General features: G+C 44.4%; 2 protein-coding genes across 7 annotated transcripts in view; both read left to right on the forward strand.

Moving 5' to 3' along the window:
- SETD7 (SET domain containing 7, histone lysine methyltransferase) overlaps positions 1-9,243 on the forward strand; it is a 29,573-nt gene extending 20,330 nt beyond the window's left edge. Inside the window, exons 5-9 of one of the 2 annotated variants that reach the window (XR_006020331.1) lie at positions 1,339-1,420; positions 2,056-2,173; positions 2,465-2,622; positions 3,139-6,233; positions 7,553-9,243. Coding sequence is in view for 1 of the 2 variants with exons in the window: in XM_042051921.1 (XP_041907855.1) it covers positions 1,339-1,420; positions 2,056-2,173; positions 2,465-2,622; positions 3,139-3,319 (539 nt within the window). In the remaining variant the exon portion in view is untranslated. Of the gene's footprint in view, positions 1-1,338; positions 1,421-2,055; positions 2,174-2,464; positions 2,623-3,138 lie in introns of both variants that reach the window. The other variant, XM_042051921.1, reaches the window with a different exon arrangement.
- A 1,961-nt stretch (positions 9,244-11,204) lies between these two features.
- LOC121676032 lies at positions 11,205-16,213 on the forward strand. 5 transcript variants are annotated; one of them, XM_042051943.1, is made up of 7 exons: positions 11,205-11,404; positions 11,864-11,956; positions 12,972-13,031; positions 13,670-13,801; positions 14,590-14,736; positions 15,531-15,591; positions 15,773-16,213. In XM_042051943.1, the coding sequence occupies exons 1-7, from the start codon at positions 11,378-11,380 to the stop codon at positions 15,874-15,876; spliced, it is 624 nt and encodes a 207-aa protein (XP_041907877.1). In that variant the 5' UTR covers positions 11,205-11,377; the 3' UTR covers positions 15,877-16,213. The 5 variants fall into 5 exon arrangements, with proteins under 5 accessions (XP_041907877.1, XP_041907879.1, XP_041907876.1 ...); XM_042051945.1 differs by lacking the exon at positions 12,972-13,031 and having other exon boundaries at positions 11,207-11,404; XM_042051942.1 differs by lacking the exon at positions 11,205-11,404 and having other exon boundaries at positions 11,868-12,113.
- The last annotated feature ends 5,218 nt before the right edge of the window (positions 16,214-21,431 follow it).

Consider the following 21,431-nt stretch of genomic DNA (forward strand, 5'->3'; position numbering starts at 1 on the left):
GGTGTAAGGGAATTAACAGGGGGCTTTTCAGAGGCTTTTCATGTACTGCTTTTTTCTCTGGCAAATTGTAACTTAGTAACAGGAGAGGAAAGAATTTTGAAACTGTTTCATTTCCTGCACACCTAAGAGAGGAGAGTTTTCTCCCCACCTTATCCCAAAATTCAGCAGATCTTATGTCTTTGGAGGTCAGATTAGGAAAGTACTGAAAAAGCCATTGTACAAAAGATTGAACTAGATTTTTAGGGTATTTATGCCCAGTTAAAGAAAGGTAACTTTGAACTTGGTGGTATATTTCTCTATGGTGTGCAGAAACTTCAGATCCCATTACGAATGCACCACCACAAACCTCAACCCCAACTCGCCAAAAAGGAGGAAAAAAAAGAGAAAGTTTGCACCGGCACCAGCTTAAGACAGGAGCCCCTAAACCAGCAGGGAAATACTCACCAGAATTCTGGATTTATCACAGGAAAGCAGGTCCGGAGAAAAAAAAACATGCAAGAAGGGTCTTCTGCTTACCAGCCGTTCCCTCGCCATGTGGCGTGGGGGAGGGTACAGGCTGAGGCTCTGGGCTCGATGTTACACAAAAAGTAACAGCTCGCTACACAGAGCTGGCATGGCAGGAGGTGCAGAGCTAACTCCAGCAGACACGCAGCTGCCGGGACACCCTGAAAGTCTCTCAGAACCGGAGTTCAGAGATAGCACGTTGGGCGCCAGATGTGGAAGGTATCTCTTCAGCTTTATACTGGCTAGGCTAGTACTTTAATGCCTTAGAAAGCCTTGAGCAGCCTAGAGAGGTAGCACGGGCAATCTAGCACTTTAGTACTTCTAAAATCGGTACCTGTATCAGCTGCAAAGCAAATACCATCAGTAGAAGCAAAGAGGGAGAAATATAGCTCCCTGCTCACTCAATTTCCTGCAGTTAGAAGCTTTCAAATGAGACAGACAACCAGAGATGTTCACAGGAAGATAGCTAAGCCAAGAGAGGGCGGGGCCTCCCTCGACTATCTCTTTTATTAGGAGAAGGGGAAAGGGGAGGACTGGGGGCGGACCCGGGGTGACCGGCCAATCAGACATTGCTAAAGAGTTTGAGTTACGTTTGGTTTTGCCCGCGCTTAGAACAAAGGAGCTCAGAGCACGTGGCAGAGGCAAGTGTACAAAGCAGTATCTCAAGGCTTTTTACAGGTGCAGTTCTGTTTAATACCTTTTTTTGGAAGTGTAACATATATTCTTTACAGCCATTAAAATTAAATTTTTGAATATCTGGATTAAGTTAAGGATTGCATACTCTCAGTATTGCCAATTAGTTTATCTCCTTCATTGATTTCTTGGTTTTTTTAGGCCCAGCATACAGTTTTGACAAATCTACTTCATCCTGCATTTCTACAAATGCCCTTCTTCCTGATCCTTATGAATCAGAGAGGTAGGCTTTTTTTTTCTTCTCCACATATTTCTTTACTGGTACATATTTAGGGCCTAATTTTGCAAACCTTTTCTCATCCAAAACTTAAAAGATGTGTAAGGGTGTGTAAAATGGAAGCCCTGTTCTGTGTGTACCTCAACCATAGGCTCTTTCTGATACTCTGAAATATCTAAATAAGTGATTAGTAAAAGACTTGCTTTAATTTCCATCGAGTACTTGAAGATGTGGTGCTTCACCTTGAGAACTCTTGCTCCTCAGTGCATGTACATACCAGCAACCCCAGCTCTGTGGGGACTGCTGGGGTTCTGATATGTTATTGAGGGTGTTCCTGAATTGAAGCCATCATTGTGCAGTAACAGTAGATTGGCACTTTAAAAAAAAAAAATTTTCCAAGTCAGCCCAAGCTTCCCACCAAATCTCAGTCTTGGCAAAATAGAACATGTGGAAAAGAGGAAGGGAAGGAGTTCCATATAGATGATGATGATGATGAGAAGAAGTTTTGTTGTTAATGTTATTAGGTTTATTATTAGCTTTATTGTTATACTGAAGTATTAGGCTTTATTCCAGTAGCGTTGTACTTCTTGAAAATTAATACTGCAGCCACTTGCTAATTCTATGCCCTGTTCCTGTTGCAGGGTGTATGTGGATGTCTCTCTCATTTCCAGTGCTGGAGAAGGATTGTTTTCAAAAATAGCAGCAGAAGCCAGTACAGTGATGTCCTTCTATAACGGAGTGCGAATTACACACCAGGAGGTAAAGAAGAGAAAAAAGTCAGTCTGAATTTTCATTGCACCTTCTGAAATTTTCTTTTCATAGTAGGATCTTACTCCCACCACCTTCCCACCCTTGATTTAACACAATGGAGTTTAATTGAAAGAAAGTGCATGCTCACCTATGTACAGATTTTTAAAAGTGTGGGTTGTTTTTTTTAATTACATATACCCATGAAAAGCTTTATTTGCATGTGTTTTGAATGTTGGCTTTCAAACTGCTGACAAAGTTGACCCCTCCACACAGACACTGGATTTTTGCCTTGCAAACTAGGTAGACAGCAGAGACTGGGCCCTCAATGGAAATACAATATCCCTCGATGATGAAACAGTCATAGATGTGCCAGAGCCATACAACCACGCTGCCAAGTACTGTGCCTCACTGGGGCATAAGGCCAACCATTCCTTCACTCCTAATTGCACCTATGACCCGTAAGTACAGTCCTGTGTTTTGGGGCAGAAGCTGCAGCCCAGCTGTCTGTGCTCACACGGGGGCCCTGGGCAGCTGGATGAGGAGCAGTGGCGGGCTGAGAGTAAAGAGTTGAGGCACTGAAGGAGTTTCTGCTCACCTAGGCTGAGTTGGAAATGGGCTGGCATTATGGGTGCTTGATGTCTATTGGGACTTACACCATGGAGTATCTTGAAGTTTGCACTTGTTAGTTTTGTCATGAATTTTATGAGTTGCTTCTTGATTGTAAAATGCATAATCACAGCTCCCTAAATCCTAGCTTGGCTAAAACTGTGCTATATTTGCTGAACTACCGATGCTTTGATAAATCAGTATTTTTGCTCTTATTCTTAAGTCTTTATGAGGTTGACTCAAGTGTGCTAATTCGATATCAGATTATGCAATATTGCTCTGAAGTGAGTGAATTCTGAAACTGTAAAAGGGACTGGCAGAGTATGTGAATTGACAGCTGGGCCTTGCAAAGGTGTTTTTTTTCCTAGGTTTGTTCATCCTCGTTTTGGGCCCATCAAGTGTATCCGTACCATCAGGGCTGTGGAGAAGGATGAGGAATTGACAGTGGCTTATGGGTACGATCACAACCCTGTGGGGCAGAATGGGCCAGAAGCACCGGAGTGGTACCAGCTGGAACTGAAAGCTTTCCAGGCTGCTCAGCAAAAGTGACATGGGAGCGCTTTCTCCATTCAGCAAACTGAAACAGAAACTTGGATCTATGCACTACCTTTATACTGAAAACTGGACAGCCAGGGATTGTTCATGCTGTTGCATCATAACTTTGCGTTCTGTGTTAAGAGATAAGTTTCTTGCATACTAACTAGGTTGACTGTGTTACTCATAGCAGATTTTAAAAATAGCTAGCATTGCACCAGTCTTATCTGAAGAAATTATTTAATATTCTATACAAGGTGTGGTATTCTCTGGTAGCTTCTGCTTTTGCACCATATGCAAAGATGCCAAAAGACTAGAAAGAAACTAAAATGGGTATGTCATTCACTTTTAGTCGGCAGACTTAGTGTTGCTCTCTCTCTGCCTAGGCATTATTGTGCAACTGCATTTTGCATATATGCCACTTGTGATAATAACAGTAATATTTTGATATTCTCTAATAGTAGCATAATTTTACCTTTTTAAACCTTTGATCTGAATCTTGCAATAGAGCAGTTCATTTATTAGCATATAGGAGGCTGGATTTTAACTCCCCTTTCCTCTTGTCTGTTGTTCTTTCTACAAATCCCCTTTTGGAGGAGAAAATCCTTTCTAACTAGTGGAAAGGCTTATGTGTGTATGTGAGAGTGCTGTGTGTTGGTCTCTGTAGCTCTCTAAATATTATAGCAACAAGTCTAAACCTAGTATTTATTTAGCCTTTACGGCTGGCTTATTTTATTTAATTTATTATTATGACATGCAAATGAAGCTGTTCTTTGCATGAAGATTTTGTGAAAAGGAGAAAACAGACTTGCTGTTGAAAGACTTTCAGAAGTACGTGTTCTGGAAGGTGAGCACATTACTTGCATCAGTGTCCATGAGTTGGTTTGTGTATTTCACCTGTTCAAGTGGCCAGTTCTCAAGGCAAAAGATGCTTGGATCTCCCATGGATTCTCTGAAAGGAGGTGCATGTATTTGAGGGAGACTGTAGTGCTTGGTGAAGGAGAGCAGTATCTTTTCTGTGTGTTCGCTTGACAAGACAACATAGCCTTATAGCCATCTTTTAGTAGTTCTGGTTTAAGACGCAGTGAATTAATATAGTTTCAGGTATCAAAATAAGACTTTTTTTTAAAGAAAAGATATTAAAGGATTGTTTTTGAAGGACAAACAATGAATGTAAAAACATCACTTGATGCTCATATTTAGCAACAGCAATCAATCCATAGCTTTGTTGCACCCAACAGTGGGGGCTTGTGAATATTCATCTGCAGGGCTATGTTCTGGGGTTTTTCAGGGGTAGGGAAATTGTCGTGCAGTTTTTCAGATACTGTACTGGTCTTGTCTAATGCTGTATAAGAGACAAATAATGTATTGTCTTGGTCTGGATACTGGGGCCTTTCTGTGACTCTGATGTTCTCTTTTGGGTTTAGCAGCTTAGGAGAAACTCAAATGCATTTGCAACACTTTCTTTAAATGTTTGTAGTTTTAAAAAGTTTGTATATATATAACATAAGTTATTTGGGAATCAGACCTACCTTTCTATTGCAACACATTTTGGTTGCTTGCTTGAACTGTTGGAGGTGTCTGGCTGTCTGGGGAGCTGGGCAGGGAGAATGTTTGGTAACTGCGGGTGGAAGGATGAGGTTGCTGTTTATGTGCAGTCTGAGAATCCCTGCTCTGGTACCTGAGGAAAGTTAGGAATTACTCATAAGAACCTAGGGTTCTAAGCTGGGCCTCTGTTTAATCCCTGTGGCTGCTCATAAACATTTTCCATCACCTCACCATTTCAGTTTACATGGAAGCTACTCTGTGCATGTGCTGGGACGGGGGACAAGCAGGCTCAGGGTATTGTGACACTCCTTCAGCAGTGCACACTCACACTGCACGTGAGCTGTGACACCTCCCATCTCGTCGTGCTGGACACTCAGGTTGCAGCTCTGCGTCTCATCCAAGTCAGAGGTGACAGCTCAGGGACTAACCTGAGTGTGCAGAGACACATCTAACCTCACAGGTGAGAGGGAGTTGGCAAAGGTCAGTCAGCTGCTCAGCTTCAGTAAATGATTCTCAAAAAGAAATATGCATGACTTCATCTTTCCCTACTTGCCCATGGGTAGGTCATCAGCCACTTGCAGGAAAGCCTCTGGTAGGGAGCTATCATGTGCATCTTGGGGATTATTCTGCCAGGATCATGAAGTTCGCAAAGTTGAGGCTTGAGTTTAGGTGCAGGGAAGAGCAGAATGAAGATATGACTGAACCCTGCTGTGAATTGATGGTAACTCCTTCCACAGTCTTGATGAGCTGCTTTGGACTGCTGGCGTATCTGTGCTCGCTGGGGAATTGTGCTTAAAATGTTCTGATCTCTAGAGCTCCTTTGCCTTCATTCCTGATCAGTCTCTGATTCCTCTGCTAGTCTCCTCTTTGTGTGGAGTTGCTTATGTTTTAATAGATTTGTCGGTCTTCATACTGCCTGATTTTGAGATAAATAGACTATAGGTGCTCTTTGTGCATCAGGCTTGAAGACTGTATCCTAAAATAGGGAAATTCTAGTAAAGAGGGGCACTGAGATATCCTGTGTCTTCACAAAAAATTTGGTGAGAGTCAAGCAGATTCTTTTGTACGTGTGTGTAGCCTGGCAGGTAGTGTGCCACAGCTGTGGCTGTTGTCTCTGTTAGCTCTGCTATCCTTCTCAGCTCTGTAAAATCTGTTGGTCCTTCTATAGTGCCCTTCTTCAGCGACCAACCTTCTATAAAAGTTGTTATTATGGAGCTGCTTTGGGTTGATTCAGGACCAAGCCTGTTAACTCTTCTTTGTTTTCTCTCTCTTCCTGGTCTGTTAGAGTGGAAATGGCTGGGATGGCTTTTGCCACTGGGTGGTGAAAGGGCTCAGTGTGTCCTTCAGAAGTGTGCGTTGGCAGCTGCTGGTGCAAACACAGGTTAGTTACAGAACTCCAAATAATGCCTTAACTTGGTCAGTGTGTTGCAGCCCAGTTTCTGGGGCTCACTAGAGGGCAAGACCAGCTTCACAAAGCTCCTCAATCGTAGTGTGATGACATATCCATAGACACGAGACCCACACCCAACCACGGTTTTCATTTGGGGCAGAGGAAGCATCACCTTGCACAGCAGTCTTCTCGGGTGTGTGGGATGCAGCTGACTACTGGTGAATATGCAATAAGTAAAGAAGCTCCACTTCTTAGAGTTTGCCCAAAGACCTTTCCTGTTGGCACACAAGCTGGGAGGAGAGCTGATGCCTGTCAGCTGAGCCTGGGTGTGCAGCTGGCTCTTGGGATACCCATCGTGACTAAAGAATAGCATAGAAGAACCTTGAATTACTGTGTTTTTCAGGTACAGATCAGTTCCCAACATCTGCCTTTGGTCTGCAGTGCTGCACGTGGCTTCTCTGTGATGGGAGGTTTACTCGAGCTCCTCTATGAGAAGCCTGTATCACCCTGTATTAGAGGCTGCTGATTGTCTCTTTAAAAAAAACCAAAAAAATCTGGAGTGGGTCTTCCTGCAGTGGCAGCACAGGGTTTTGTCACCAAAAATACAGAAACTTTGTTTCCTGAAGAAGTGGGTACTCTTTGAGACATGAGAGCCAGAAAAGTTGCAGCTCAGAGCTGCCTGCTGCTGGGGTCATTCCTCTGAAAAAGAAGGAAAAGGAAAAGGGCTTAGGCTGTGGAGGGGGTGTCTGAAGTTGAGTCTTGTGCTATAATTTTACTTTTGGGGATCCTGATTTTCTTTTAAAAAATCTGAAAATGCTTTTTTTCCTTTTTTTTTTTTTTATACTAATTATAAAAACTTACCCTACATAAATACCTGTAAATCTTGACTGCTGAAAAAGTCAAAGGAAATACATGGAAGTGGCTTTTCAGCAGTAAAATCTGTGAGAGCTTTTTGTTTTTTTACATAGGTGCCACGATACCTGTTAGGATGGCTCATGCTTTTAATCAGGTGGAGCTCCTAGGGAGGTTTTGGGAACTTTGGGAGGCCATGGGGTGAGGCTGTGTGTTTTGGGAGGAACTAGGCAGGCTTCTCCTTGGCACAGCCTTTCCAGATGCAGCAGTATTGCACACAGATGGCAGTGGGTTCTTTCCTGGGCCTCTCGTAGCGTGTTGTTGGTGTGGAAGCAAGAGCTCTGTCAAGGATTTCTCACCCTCCTCCAGGCACTGGAGGAGCAGAGTAGCAAACATATCCCATCTGGTAAGAGAAACTGGGAAATGATGGAAATTGCACTTTTTTGTTTCCTTCCCAGCTGTCTGCCCTTGTCCTTCAGTCAAACCAGTACTCACCACTTGGGTTGTGCCAGGGGTGCAACGGTGTTGCTTCTGTCCCAGAGACCTCTGTGGTATGTGTCCTTTCACTCAATTTGATGGTCTTCAGGAAAACAGTCCCGTTGCATGAGGTAACATTACACAGAGCCGGGTATCTACTGCTTTGTTCTCCTGTGGCCCAGCAGACTTGCTGGAGCTGTGGGTGCCTGAGGAATTCACCCCCGAGCACTTAAAAAAACCAAATTGCTTTGGAAACAATGTTACTGAAGTGTCTCCTTACATGCTGCGGTGCTGCATGTAGATGCCTGTTCTTCACTTCCACTGCACTGCTGGTGTGCAGTGGAAGTGCACTGCTGGTGTGCCAAGAGCATCCGAGGAAGGAAAGCAGGCATGGGAGCAGCTTCACCTGCAGGTGGAAATGGGCTTCATCTGCAGTGAACTTGTTCCTTTTGCTTCATGTACTAGAAACATGAGAACTATATTTTTGGACAAAGAATTTCTAAGCAGTCTTATAAGGGATTTTTTATTAAAGAAAAAAAAAGATGCAAGATTGAGTGCGTGTGTACTTGCCCCCAGATCAAAGGTTTTGAACACTAGGGTCTCTCTCTCTTGAATGGACCCTCCTCTGTCTTTGGGCAATGGAACTTCCTGCCCTTTTTCTCTTTACCATTTTACTGTAACTCTGGTTTTTTCCCCTGGGAGAAATATCTATACAAAAACTATAAGCAATTAAATGTTCAAGCCATAAAATCACGAGTGTGGGAAGACCCGCTTCACAAGTTTTAACATTTGTATGTAAAATCATGTTTGTATGAAATATTTTCATGGTAGAATGAATATTTGAACAAAAAAGATAGTAAGATCTAAACCAGATTGAAAGGGTTGTCTTTTTGTAAGATGCAAGTATAATTGAATACCAGTAAGTAGTTGTTTGTTTGGTTTTTTTAAGGGGAGATGCAACAAATGATCCTTACAGATGGTCATTTCTGCTATTGGGGGAAGTATTTATGCAGCATTACCTGCAGTTGCCATAAATACTTGCAATAGCAAGGCTAGTCACATCTTCAAGACGTACGTCTCAGCTTGTCCCTTCATGATATCGTACAAACAACTCATCCCTCCTTTCTGCAGATTCCCTTCTAGAAAACTTTTCCTACTGTAGCTGTAACAAATTTAACTCTGAGCTAAGATCCAGACTAAAATTGTGTATTAGGTAACAGTTTCTGCTGGGCCTTCTACTATTTTAATACTCTTTAGCCCATAATTACTGGGTGTCTCTGTTCTGAAGAGCTAAGTGCTAAAGAATATTCTTTGGGGTAAGCTTATACATGTGTTAACAGTTTACCCCAGAGTATCTAACTTGTATACAGTACTTGATAGGTGTTTTATGACGTTTGTACTCGAACTATGAGCCTTACTGAACATCTGTAAGTTTATTCATGACTTTTAAAAAACGGATGACTCTAAGAAAGATGTTTATGTGAATGATGATTGCCCTTCCTTTGATGTTATGAATGAGGTTTTTATAGTGTGTTTGGGTGTATGTGCAAGGAAGCAAGAAAAGTGTTTCTGGAGAAAAACAGACTTGACAAACATTTGTAATAAGTGAATTTTAAAGATTGCTTTAATTGCGCTATGAAGGCAATGCAAAAATAAAATATTCAAAAGAAAACAATTGTCTCTCCTTATTATTTGTGTGTCACAGTTTTGGGCATCCTCTGACCTCACCCCCTTCCTTGTGTCCTGTGTGACCAGTTTTTGCTGATGCACAGGAGCAGGATTTCACACAGTTAACACGTCTAGGCCACATTATGTAAATAGTGAACGAATACCTGACACCACTTGTTTTTTTCTGGCACCTCCACTGCTTTTCTTACTCTTCTTTTTCAATGCACATAACATGGCCTTCAGTTATGTTGTGGTATCAAAGAACATCCCACCCAAAGTATTGTTAACTGTTGTTTTAAGGTGTGGTATATTTTCCTCTAAGGCAGTGGGAAGGTGCAGCAGGGGTGCCCAGGCAGGTAACTTATTCCTCTGTCTCCTAATTCCATGTACACACCCTGCTGGGTGAGTGGTGAGGAAGGGGGCAGCGCTTTCAGTGCCTGCCCTGCCTTCTGCTCCTTTGTGGTCACAATTGCTGAGGTAACTGAGCCTCTCCTGCCTGTGCTGGGTGTAAGGTGTACAAAGACTGTGTCCTCCCTTCTCTGCAAGGATGCAGAAATGACATTGCCCCTTGAACCTTCACAGTTGTAAAGGGCTGGAAGAATGGGTGCTTGGTATGTATTTGCAAGCTGTGTGGAAGATGACACTGGGATTGTGGATGCTGCCATGTGCTGGCTTCACCCAGCCTGGCTGTGTTCCAGTCCTGCCCTGGTGTAATAAGCCAGTACCCTGTGGAGGTGCAGTGGGTTTATTTAAAGAAATTATACCTGACCTGTGAGCTGATTTCTTAAAAATGTTTCAGGGGTAGGCAGGTTTTAGTGGTGTGCTTGTTAGGATTTGGCTGGAAGTGCTTGGGGGGGGTGTTAGAATCATAGAACCATTGAATCATAAAGGCTGGAAGAGACATTCAAGGTCATCCAGTCCAACCATCTGCCTGCCACTACCACTGTAACCCCTAAACCACATCATCCAGATGCCTCTTGAATACCTCCAGGCATTTGTGACTCCACTGCCTCCCTGGAAAAACCTATTCTAACACCTGACTGCCCTAACAGTGAAATATTTTTTCTAATACCTAATCTGAATCTCCCCTGTCTCAGTCTAAGGCCATTTTCTCTGGCCCTCTCACTGCAGACATGGCAGGAGAGACTGATCTCACTGCAGCCTCCTCTGAGGGAGTTGTAGAGAGTGATGAGGTTCCCTCTGAGCCTTCTCTTGAGACTAAACAACCTCAGTTTCTTCAGCGATTCTTTGTAAGACATGTTTTCTACACATTTCATGAGCCTTGCTGCCCTTCTCTGGACATGATCCAGCGCCTCAAAATCCTTTTTAAACTGGGTGGCCCACAGCTAAATACAGCACTTGAGGTGTGGCATCACCAGTGCCAAGTAAGGGGGATGATCACTTCTCTAGTCCTGCTGTCTACTCTATTCCAGATACAGGCCAGGATGCCCTTGGCCTTCTTAGCTACCTGGGCACACGCTGGCTCATGCTGTATCAACTGGCACCCCCAAGCTCTTTTCTGTCGAACAGCACGGGTTCTTATGCTCTTTCCAACAGAGTGGGCACCGATGTGCCAGGGGAACCTTTGCCTGTCAATCTAAACAAACTGATCACACAAGTCATTAACTGTATGTGTAGAGTTTCATGGAATCTTACAATCACAACATGGTTTAGATTGGAAGAGATCTTAGAGATCATCTAGTTCCGCTCCCCCACCACGGGCAGGGACACCTTCCACTAGAACAGGTTACTCAAAACCCCATCCAGCCTGGCCTTGAACACTTCCAGGGATGTGGCATCCAACAAGACCTCTGAGCAACCTGTGCCACTTTCCCCAACTCACAGTATTGCGCACGTGTGTCGTGTGAAACAGCACTTACAGCTGCAGGGGAAAAAAAGAAAAAGGCGCAATTGCTGTGGAGAAGGGCTGGGTGGAGTGCCAGGTCCCGGCAGCCCGGGCGTGCCCCGGGGCGGGGCGGCTGCTCCCGGCTGCAGGCGAGGCGGGAGGGGGCGGACGGAGTAGCCGCGTCCCTGTGTGGGTCGGCAGGATTTCCCGATCTCGCCGGCTTCTTTTGGCATAGGCTCGGAACTCCTTTCCCCGGGCGTGGAGTAGGAGCTCTCCCGACGCTGCCCGGGGAATGCCGGCCGGGCCGGTGCCGCTGCAGGTGAGGGCTCTGCCAGCGGGATCGGGACGGAACAAGGGGACACGGGAGACGGGGCTGGAGCCGCCCCCGGAGAGGGCGTGCGGTGACCGGCAGCACCCACGGGGAGGGTCGGGGCTCTGCGCTGGCTGCCCGAAGGGAGCAGCAGCACCTTCCTGGAGAGGTGCAGAGCTTAACTTCCAAATGGGACAGAACCCGGGCCCCTGCGCCTCTGTGGGCTGCAGAAACCCCGAAGGGAGAAGGTCAGCGGTGGGGTTTGAGGTGACGATCCCACATTCCGCTCCAGAAACATCGGGAATGGTGTGCCAGTCACCTGCCAGGCAGTAGCCCTAGGGACTTCCCAAAAGGCCGCTTGCCTTCGGTCACTGAGGAGTGAGCCCTCTACTCGTGGTACCGGTCCTGCGCACCAGCCGGTGCCCACGGGGTGCTGATGCTCCTGTCCCTTCTCTCTCTCCTGCCTAGGAAGAGCCATTCTCCCGACCCTGGAAGGCCTTGGCACAGCTCGCCAGTCTCTGTGTTCGGGGGTTTATGTGGCAATCAGAGCAGAATGGATCGGTATCGATACTTCATCTTTAACCAGAAGAACATGGTCGTGCTGGGGATGTTCCAGATAGCCTTCAGCACTGTCTGTGTCACCAGTGGGTTCATAGATGGCATTTTCAGAACAGAGTCTCAGCTGGGCAAATCCAGAGCTCCAATTTGGGCTGGCATGGTAAACTATGCTATGTTTGCTATGCTTTGTTCTGCAGTGCTTTTTCTCCCCACTGCTACCTCCTAGTACTCATACTGGTAGTGGGGAGGGAAGCCAGGATTTCTTGCCAGCTCTTCCCTTGTTTTATCCTTTGAACTCAGTTAATAAAAATTTCCTTATCATGATATAGGCAGAGGAGTGCAAGCAGACTTCCCTCTGAAGGAACTAAATTAAATACATTTCTGCTGGATAATGTAGAAAATGGGGCATAGTGACAATTGACAGGGGGTTTTTTTTGCAGAACTAGTGACCACAGAGAAGCCACCAAAGATTAGGAGGGAAACACTTCATTCTCTGGTCGGGTAGATGAGCATCTGGGTGATGATCTCTGTCCCACAGCACAGTGCCCCTAATTTTGGTACTGCAGTGAGGAGTGGGCAGGAGGTATCCCTGCTCCCTGGCATTCAGCACCCTGATTTACCCTCCTGAGCCATGCTGCAAGGAAATTGCACTGAAGAGCTCTCTCTAGTGCAGAGGCTACCTATCTCCTTTCATTAGTATATTTCTTTCCTCTACAAGGTGCATATGGACCACCTTAAATCAGACTTATTCAATCAGTTTCATTGCTTTGCCCTACCCATAAAGCTCTAATTAGCAGTAGCAAGGCTGTGCACGTAGCAAGATGCATCTCACCCGTGTCCTGCCCCCCAGGAGATGCTACAGAGGAAAAGAGAATATGAGCAATTCTCTTCCCATGTCTGATGCAGCCATTACTCTGATCCAAGCCTTGAAAACAAGGGCTTTTCATTACTCTGTAGCAGTTTATCTTCCAAATCTGATACTAGTCTCCCAGTTGCCAACTCCTTTTGTGCTCTACAGGTGATGGGAGTCCCAGGCATCCTGGCTTTGTTCTCCTCACAGAGGAAGAATCCATTTCTTGTAAGCTAGAGGGGCAGATGGGTGTTTGTATGTATGGGGCAGGGGCAATATGTTGGGGCAATCAAAAGCAATATGAGGAGGGAATGATCTGACTGGTCCTCCTGCAGGATTAAGAGCTTATTTCTTTGAGTTATCTTCACAAAAGCTGCTGTGTTCATAAGCGAGAGGAGGATGCAGTGTTGCCTTGCTTTCTGCTGTAGCAGACAGACACTGGGCCTAACAAAAAGCAAAAATCTGTAAAAACACTTGGTTTCAATGCTTTTCTTTTGGTGGTCCTCCATGTTGTTAAGCACTGTGTACACTAAAATATGAAATGAGTTAAGAGGCTTGCATTTCCTAGTCAGGTTTCTCCAGCCGTGTAAACTCCAACAGGGGATATTGTATATAAGTAAGAGAGCTCTAAGACAAAGTCTTTGGGAAGCACCTCTGATTAATATTCAGGACTCGGCTGTAGCTCAGAAACTCAGTATTATGAAAACCTCTACTTCTCTGTGTTTGGCTTCTAAGTGACTGTTGCTACTGGGGACATTGTATTGTTATGGTAGGTCAAAGACTACATCTAATGCTTGTATTTGCCAAACGACAACTTTAATTCCTGCTCCCCTTCTTTTTCTCACTAAAATTCTCTATCTATCTAGGTGAATGTACTGATAGTTGCCTCCATAGTCTCTTGTGTTGCCATCCTCATTGTAATAGTTTACAGCTCCTTCACACTGAAGTATGGTGAAGAGGAGGAGCTGAGTTCTGCCCCAGTCCATGTTATCCATACTGTAAGTATTGATATAATGATTATTACTGGGAACATGATGCCCTTAATCTGCAAACAGTACCAGATGTGGCTTACAAACAGAACCAGATTTCTAGGAGGGGTGACACTAGGTCAGGTTGGCTGCTTTTGCTTCTGAGTGCAAAGGGGTGGTGTGGGTTGAGCCATGAAAAAATACTGGTGCTGCTCAGGGAAATGTGCTGAGAGTATCCCTGCCCTGGTTTGAGACAGTGATTTCAAGGCTCGAATCTTTCCAGCAGGCACCTCAGGTGATAAAGTTAACAGCAGTTACAGGTCAGCTGGTTAAACCTGGTGTTATTTCAAGTGTATCCTCCACAGTACAGCTGAAGAGAAGTAATGAAGCCCTTTTGTATCTCCAACCTACAAGCAATGGCTTGCTGTGGGGGTGAAGGCATTCCAGATAGATGAAGCTGATCATTAGTTTATTGCAGGACAAATCTATAAGGTGCAGTGCAGCAAGATGATGTTTCTCATATTCAGTATGAAGAAGAGCAGCCGTTCCTTGGGTTTTTACTCATTGTTAAAGCTATTTCCAAACCCCATGCCATTGCACAGCATCTTACATTTAATCATCAGCCTTACTTCACTGCTTGCTCTGTTTGAGGTTCACACTTGGTTTGTTTTTCAGAACACAGAAAAATGTTAAATAACACTGACTACGAATCAATCTCCTATCAGGCAATCAAAGCATTCTTGCAGTCATTAGATTATTTTTTGGTGGGGAGTGTCACTTTTTGAATATGGCTTTACTGTCTCCTTTTCTGTTTGCAGAGGTTTGTACTCAATAAAGTTGTCAAGGGTGCTAACATAGCCATGCTGGCTGTATCCATCTGCAGTGCATTTTTTGTGCTGGCCATGGCTTACTTGGGATGCCTGAGTCTTCCACGCTGCTCCTGCTATGACAGTGTAACTGGGATGGTGAGTGAGGAGCCCAGGGCACAAGTTTATTTATACTGAGTGCAGGTGAGAGGGGAAGAAACTGGGGAGAAAGTCTGTTTTTCTCCTATAAATCTAGTCTCAGCTCCTACGTCAGTCATGCAGGGTAATTCTAAGAAATCAAGTGGGATGTTAGAAGGGTTTTATATTTCTTATATTTTCTCCTTTTACTATCTTCCTCTTATTTACAGTCTCACGTAAGATCTAATATAGGTTATCTCTATTTTCCAAACCATTTGTGGTGAAGCTACTGTGGTCCCATTTCCCATAAATCCTGCTGTCCTCAAAAACTGCTTCTCTCATCTTTAAGCCAACAGTTGCTTCTGGTGCAGCATTACGAATACTCACTGGTACTTAAACACTGGAACTTCAGTAATAAAAGTATCTCCTGTACTGTGTGTGAAGTGTAGGGGTGCTGACATATATCATTTACTTCTCGTTCATAAGGACTCTGCCTCAAGTGGTGGTGCACACAGTGTCTCTGCTAAGTGAGCTCAGTAATAAATACCAATTACTTCTCTACTAGAGCAATTCTGATGCTGTGTCATTAAACATGTACATCAGACCATTTGGTTTGGTAAGGAGTTAATGGGTGCAGGCCACAAGGCAGCTGTTCCTGAATAAAGACACTGAGTGGGTAACGTGAGCCTGCTTTAAATTTTCAAACTAAAACTTGTTAGGAGGAGTGAACTGCACAGACTTTTAAAATGAGTTCAGGTGTATCTTCTTGAACAAATTTCCAGGTGAGGTATTTGATGGTGCTGTTTTTTTCATAGGAATGGTTGCAACCTAGTGAGGACCAAAATCAGACTGTGGAAATGGTTTGTGCTGTACAAAGTGAGTAACTCTTTTGCCTCCATGTATCTGGATGTTCACCAGGGATGAGGAAGGAACATTCTGAATAAGATTTACATCCCAGTCCAAAATCCTGTTAACCAAAGGGATTAACAGGATCCTCAGGATTTTGTGCAAACATCTATACCAGGTTTAATGGTTTTCTCTTTCTTTTCTCACACAGGCCCTGGGGGGAGAATTTTTAACTTCAGAGATCGGTTTCTGGCCCAGGATGTAGATGCAGAAGAAGACACATCCAAACCTCCACCATATATCAGAATGACTTGAAAAAGTAGCCAAATGTGGCAAGAGAGATGCAATAAGTTCTTAAAGATGGTTATGCACTTTTCCTTGGCCTTTTGAAAAACACACACAGAAAGAGAGAACTACTGAATGCCCAACACTGAGCAGAGATCACAGTGCAGAGGGAAAGATATGCAGGTGATTTTGTACTTTCAGACTTTGTATAGTGAAACTACCTTATTGCCTCTGGAAAGTGAGAGCATTTTTTCCTCCAGCTTTTGTACTCAGATCACGTCTTATTTCACTAGAATTCATCATGCAATTTGTGTAGCAGTTCTAGCCTTAGGCATTTAAATATTAAATACAATTCCTTTTTCTTCAACTGTTATCTCAATTACTCCTTCTTACTGCATTAATTATTTGGATGATAATGAAGGACCCACTTCATCCTTGAGCTTCAGAGTGTTTTCTTCTTGGTAGGAATGGAGGTTTTTAATATCAAACCTTGATAACACCATTCAGGTACCGCTGTCAAAATGTGGCTTCTGTGGGATGTACATGTGTCAGTACAATTAGTTTTAGTGCTGAAGTGTAACTAGAGTGGAGCAGGAACTGCAGCTGCAGTAGCTCCTCCTATGAAGTAACTTAAATATAATGAATTCAGCTCAAGTTTTCCTATTTCTACTTTGTAGATTGAAAGTTTAAAAGAAATCCTTATTTTTGGGCCCATTCTGCTAAAATTTAGTACAGATTTAGACCAAGGTCTTTTGTTGTATTCTCTCTAGGGGGCCTCTTGGTCCTCTAGACCAAGGAATTACAGTTTCCAGTCAGGTTCTGTCATCTCCTGAAGTACACAGAATTCACATATGTACTTTATGTTTCTGTTTTAGGTGAATGTCAAGTGTTTATCTTGCCTTCAGGCCTTGAGCAGGAAGTGGTAGATGCCTTATCCCATGATATAGATTAACAGAGCATTTGAACAGGGCCTGGAAAATAAGCTCCCATCTTGAGAAAGTGGGTAGTAGGGTAAGTCATGCCCACCATGAGCTATGTAACTCCAGGAATGATCTCATATAAAACTTCTCTAATTGCAGCAAGTAAGGTACTTTTCATGGTCCCAAGACAAGAGTTGTTCTTGAGTTATTTTTTTCTCTAAAGACTGAAGTCCTTTTCATAATGCTGGTAAAGGGACTCCAATACCTAAATGGTTTTAAACTAAAGGGGGTGGGTTTGGATTAGATACTGGGAAGAAATTCTTCCCTGTGAGGATAGTGATGCTCTGGCACAGGTTGCCCAGAGAAGCTTTGGATGCCCCATCCCTGAAAGTTCAAGGCCAGGTTGGATGGGGTTCTGAGCAACATGGTCTATGGAAAGGTGTCCCTGCCTGTGGCAGGGGAGTCAGAATGAGGTGATCTTTAAGGTCACTTCCAAACCATGTTATGATTCTGTGATGATTCTATGAAGATGTTATACAGCTTTTGTTGTAATCTTGAACAGAGAAAGAGTCTGAGCCACGTATTGAGGAAGTCCCAGTGAACTCTGGCACCCCTTTGTGCGTAAGGTGCTTGCCAAGTGCCTCTATTACTGACTTCAACCATTAGAATTACTGATGTCTAGGAATATCTCAGATCAAGACAGCAGCCCTAACCACCAGGCTCCCTCCACAACCCTTCTCAGGTCACATACTGCTTCCTCCACTGCCCAGCTTCAGCCAGGGAAGCTGTCTCCATCTTTGGATGCTTGGGCCAGCACCTTAACTTGGGCCTGCAGGTCCTACTCTGGCAACTGGAGGCTTAACTATGTGCCACAGTAGCCAGATTCCTCCTGACTTTGGCTCTAAATATCTTCATGTGTTTGCCTGCAGAGCCACAGGATGGTTGAGGTTGGAAGGGGCCTCTGGGGATCAACTAATCCAACCCCCTCCTATGCCAACCAAAACACAGCTGGTGTCTTGTTCATTTGAAGGTGTCAATGTTTGAATTGCTTTAATATAGTAATTCAAACGTTGTGATTCAAAAAGGGACGCTGTGCTTTTTCCTCGGAAATAGTGCCTGTCAGCAGGCATCAAAGCACCGAGCGTGACTGCTCTCCCTGTCCTCAGATACTTCTGGCACAACTCCACACCATCTGCAATGAAATGCTGGGAAGTTTCTTCTTGATTAACACAAACTGTTGTTCTTGTACATCAAAAGAAAGTAAGACTCCCTGAGAGGGTATTGGGCTCACTGATAGCTGAAAACAGCATGGCTTTGGTTAGTCTAAAACTGCTCAGCTTCTGCATCATTTCTGGGTGAGAATTACGGTCCCATCCAGAAGTGCTGTTCCATAACCAGTCATTGCAGTGTGACATACTGAGCATAATTCAACAGTGTTTGACTGCTGGTTGAACAGGCAGTTTGCTTTTAATGTGAGTGTGCAGAGCAACACATCACTAGTCCTTGTTCAAGTGCTGTGCTGTTTCCATTGGCTCAGGCTGATAATTCCTGGGATGAGGGTGGCAGTGTGTCTTGGTTTGAAAGACAGGTGTCTGCCAAGGAAGGCAGGAGTCTCCCTTGAAATGAAAAAGAAAATGCAACCCCCTTCCCTCCGAATTATTATAATTTCGAAATTAAGGGGCTTTCAGGCAAAGATATGAGGAACAGGAATAACAGTTCTTTACTATTATATATATATATGTATACAAAACAAGTCAAACAAACAACAATAACTATGGCAGTAACAGCAAACAATCACAAACCCAGTCCCAGCCTTCTCGGCTGTCAGGCCCTTTCCCCTCGGGTGCAGTTCCGCTCACAGCCGGCAGGGGCGCTGGCGGCTCCCGGTGAGCAGGGCAGGTGCGATGGTTCCCCCGCGGCTGCAGGGGGCGCTCCGGAGCGAGCTCAGGGAGCACGTGGCACTGGTGGCCTGGGATCCTGGGAAGAGATGGAACAAAGGCTTCACAAACCCCTGGGCAGCCGATCCCAGTGTCCGGCTGGACCCTCAGGAACAGCAGGATGGAACAACAGGGACGAGCACAAATCCCGGGTGGCAGACGAGATGTATCAAACTCCAGAGCTGCAGTGGTAACCCCTGGAGGTCTCAGCAGGCAGGATGTGTGGGGCCACAAAGTAGCGAAGGCTTGAAGCAACAGCGGGGCAGGGCGGCCGCAGCCCAGCTCCCAGTGGGGCAGGGAAGGCGGGCTTGGGAATCCTGGGGTTTCCCTGGTAGAAAGAAGGCAGCCTAGAGCAGAAAGCCTGCAGTGCTGATGAGGCTGAGCACCCACTGCCCACACACTCAGGTGAAAGAGAGTAGCCTCTTGGACCACACCCTTAGTGGCTAGGCCCTTTGTCGTCCCCAAGTATCCAGCAATTTGTCCCCCGGCAACATATATGGGGAAAATTCCTCAAGAGGGAAAAAAACAGAAAAGGAACTCCCAAAACCCCAACACAGTGCCACCACAGCTGCTGCAGGTCAGGTCCTTTGGGGACACCTCTGGGGCACAAGCCAAGTACCCAGCCTGGCTTTGAAAGCTTTTGATCAGTGGCATTTAGTGACAGGTGTGGCAGGTACTCTTTTGGCTGTGAAACAGCCTTAGCAGCAGATATTGAAGTATTAGGGCATAAAAGAGAAGTATGCTCTATGCTACTTCTAAATAAAAATGTATGCAATTGATTCATCAGCAGCTATAAACTGGCTTATTTCTAACACAGTCCTTCTAGTGGTGCAACTATTGCAGATCACTCAGAGACACATGATTTCAACGGTTCTTTCTACAAAAGTGGGGATTTCTAGAAAAATGACAGCTGCAGAAGGAAATTGGTGGAAACTGACTACTAGTTTAATGTCACTCCTCTTTGGTTAGCATTGCAGAAAATACATTCCTGACTGCAGTTTCCAGTGCTATTTAGCAGCCTGTTCCACTTGCAAAGTACGATACCTTCCCAGAGCCTGCCTGCATCTCCAGGGATATTCCATGGCTTGTGTCACATCCAGCTTTTACTGGTGAAGTCAGGTGGAGTTATGGACCCCCGAGCATTTTGTGCTCACCTTGTGTCAGCATTGCTTGTATTAAGTCAAAGACAAGGCGTTTACATAAAAAAACCTTCTTTACCTCAAGTAGGCTGAGACAAACATTACCCTATTCCCTGATGCACAGAACAAGGCATACAAAATCCCCGGATGGATAAAAGCAAAGCCTGCCAGCCTCTCCATTAGCAGTGGTCAGAGTTAATCACCTGGCGTAATCAGAAGGTTAATCAGGGAAGTAGATTCTGGAGGTTAATCTTCAACTAAGGGCAAAGAATTTTTTGAAGTCATTTCCTCAACAGAAGGGGCAGGAGGTGAGGGAGAGGAGAGAAAGAGGAGGGATCTTCGTCATGGTGAGGATCACGGAACCCTTTCAAGCACTTCTTTGACAACAAGCCTGTTTTGAGATTTTTTAATATATATCTATTTTTTAATATTTGTATTTATTAATTTATATCTGAATTTTTATTTTTCACAGATATATGTTTGGTGCAGTTCCTCCCCTGTGCTGCTGGGTTGCTGGTGTTCAGGGTCAGGGCAGTCTTTCCTGGGCATAAATGTCCTTTCCCCTTTGCTGGCAAAAGGCAGTGAAAAACCAGGGGATACAAAGTCACAGTTCTGCATCTCCATAGCCCACCCTGTTCCAGCAAGAAGTAGTTGGAAATTGAAGTAAAGCTTCACTGTAGGTAGATGAACTGGCCTAAAATATTTTGAGTTGGGAGTACATAGGTCTTGATCTTTAAACATGGTGCTGACTACTAGGAAAAGGCAGGCTACAGAAGAAAGCCTTAAAAGAGCTGGGAAAGGACAGGAGTAGTACTAATGAATCAAAATACAGATACGTTCTGAAAATAGGAAGTGGTATTTGCCTGCAGATGAGAGGAGGAACATTCTCTTTTTTGGTTTCTGGGGTTTTTTTCTTATAGTCAGTAGAAACCCCACCTAATATAAGAAGCACAACATGCATTTTTTGGAGTCAGACTGTGTGATTTCTTGTTTCTTAGGATCATAACCACAGACTTCTTTAGGTTGGAAAGGACATTTAAGATCATGGAGTCCAACCATTGCTCCTTATAGGTCCCCTCCAAACTGAGATATGATTCCATGGTTCTCCAGCACTGACAGTGTGTAAGTACAGGGAAAAATACTTGGACTTACCACTAACTTGAGGAGGGAAAGCTCATCAAAGCAAACAGCATTTCCCAGCCTTCCCTAGCAGCCTCTCCATAAAAACAGGAACTGCTTTGTCCTGCACCTCTTCAGGTCAGTCTAACCCTAGCACATTATCAAACTGCACAGTTTCACTTGCACTTTCTGAGCTGCTGTAATGTCTCTTCTCTTCTCTTCTCTTCTCTTCTCTTCTCTTCTCTTCTCTTCTCTTCTCTTCTCTTCTCTTCTCTTCTCTCTCCTCTCCTCTCCTCTTCTCTTCTCCTTTTCTTCCTTTCTTTTTTTTTTTTTTTTTTTTTTTTGGCAGTTTCAGCTTCAGTTACAGAAATGTGCATTCTCTTTCATTGACTTGTTATTTATGTCATCTTAATTTAAAATTACTTTGTTTCATAGTTCATGTTTCATCCTCTGGCTTCTGTCCACTACAT

The sequence above is a fragment of the Corvus kubaryi genome, unplaced genomic scaffold (assembly GCF_017639235.1).
Source record: "Corvus kubaryi isolate FWS band 111438036 unplaced genomic scaffold, C.kubaryi_AGA036_p1.0 77, whole genome shotgun sequence".
NCBI classification, from domain to species: domain Eukaryota; kingdom Metazoa; phylum Chordata; class Aves; order Passeriformes; family Corvidae; genus Corvus; species Corvus kubaryi.

Excerpts from the sequence above, each read along its gene's own strand:
- LOC121676032 (XM_042051942.1), top strand. The coding sequence starts at position 11,949 with ATGGATCGGTATCGATACTTCATCTTTAACCAGAAGAACATGGTCGTG. Across the intron at positions 13,032-13,669 it reads AGAGGAAGAATCCATTTCTT|GTGAATGTACTGATAGTTGC; the intron begins GTAAGCTAGAGG and ends CTATCTATCTAG. Across the intron at positions 15,592-15,772 it reads AATGGTTTGTGCTGTACAAA|GCCCTGGGGGGAGAATTTTT; the intron begins GTGAGTAACTCT and ends TTTCTCACACAG.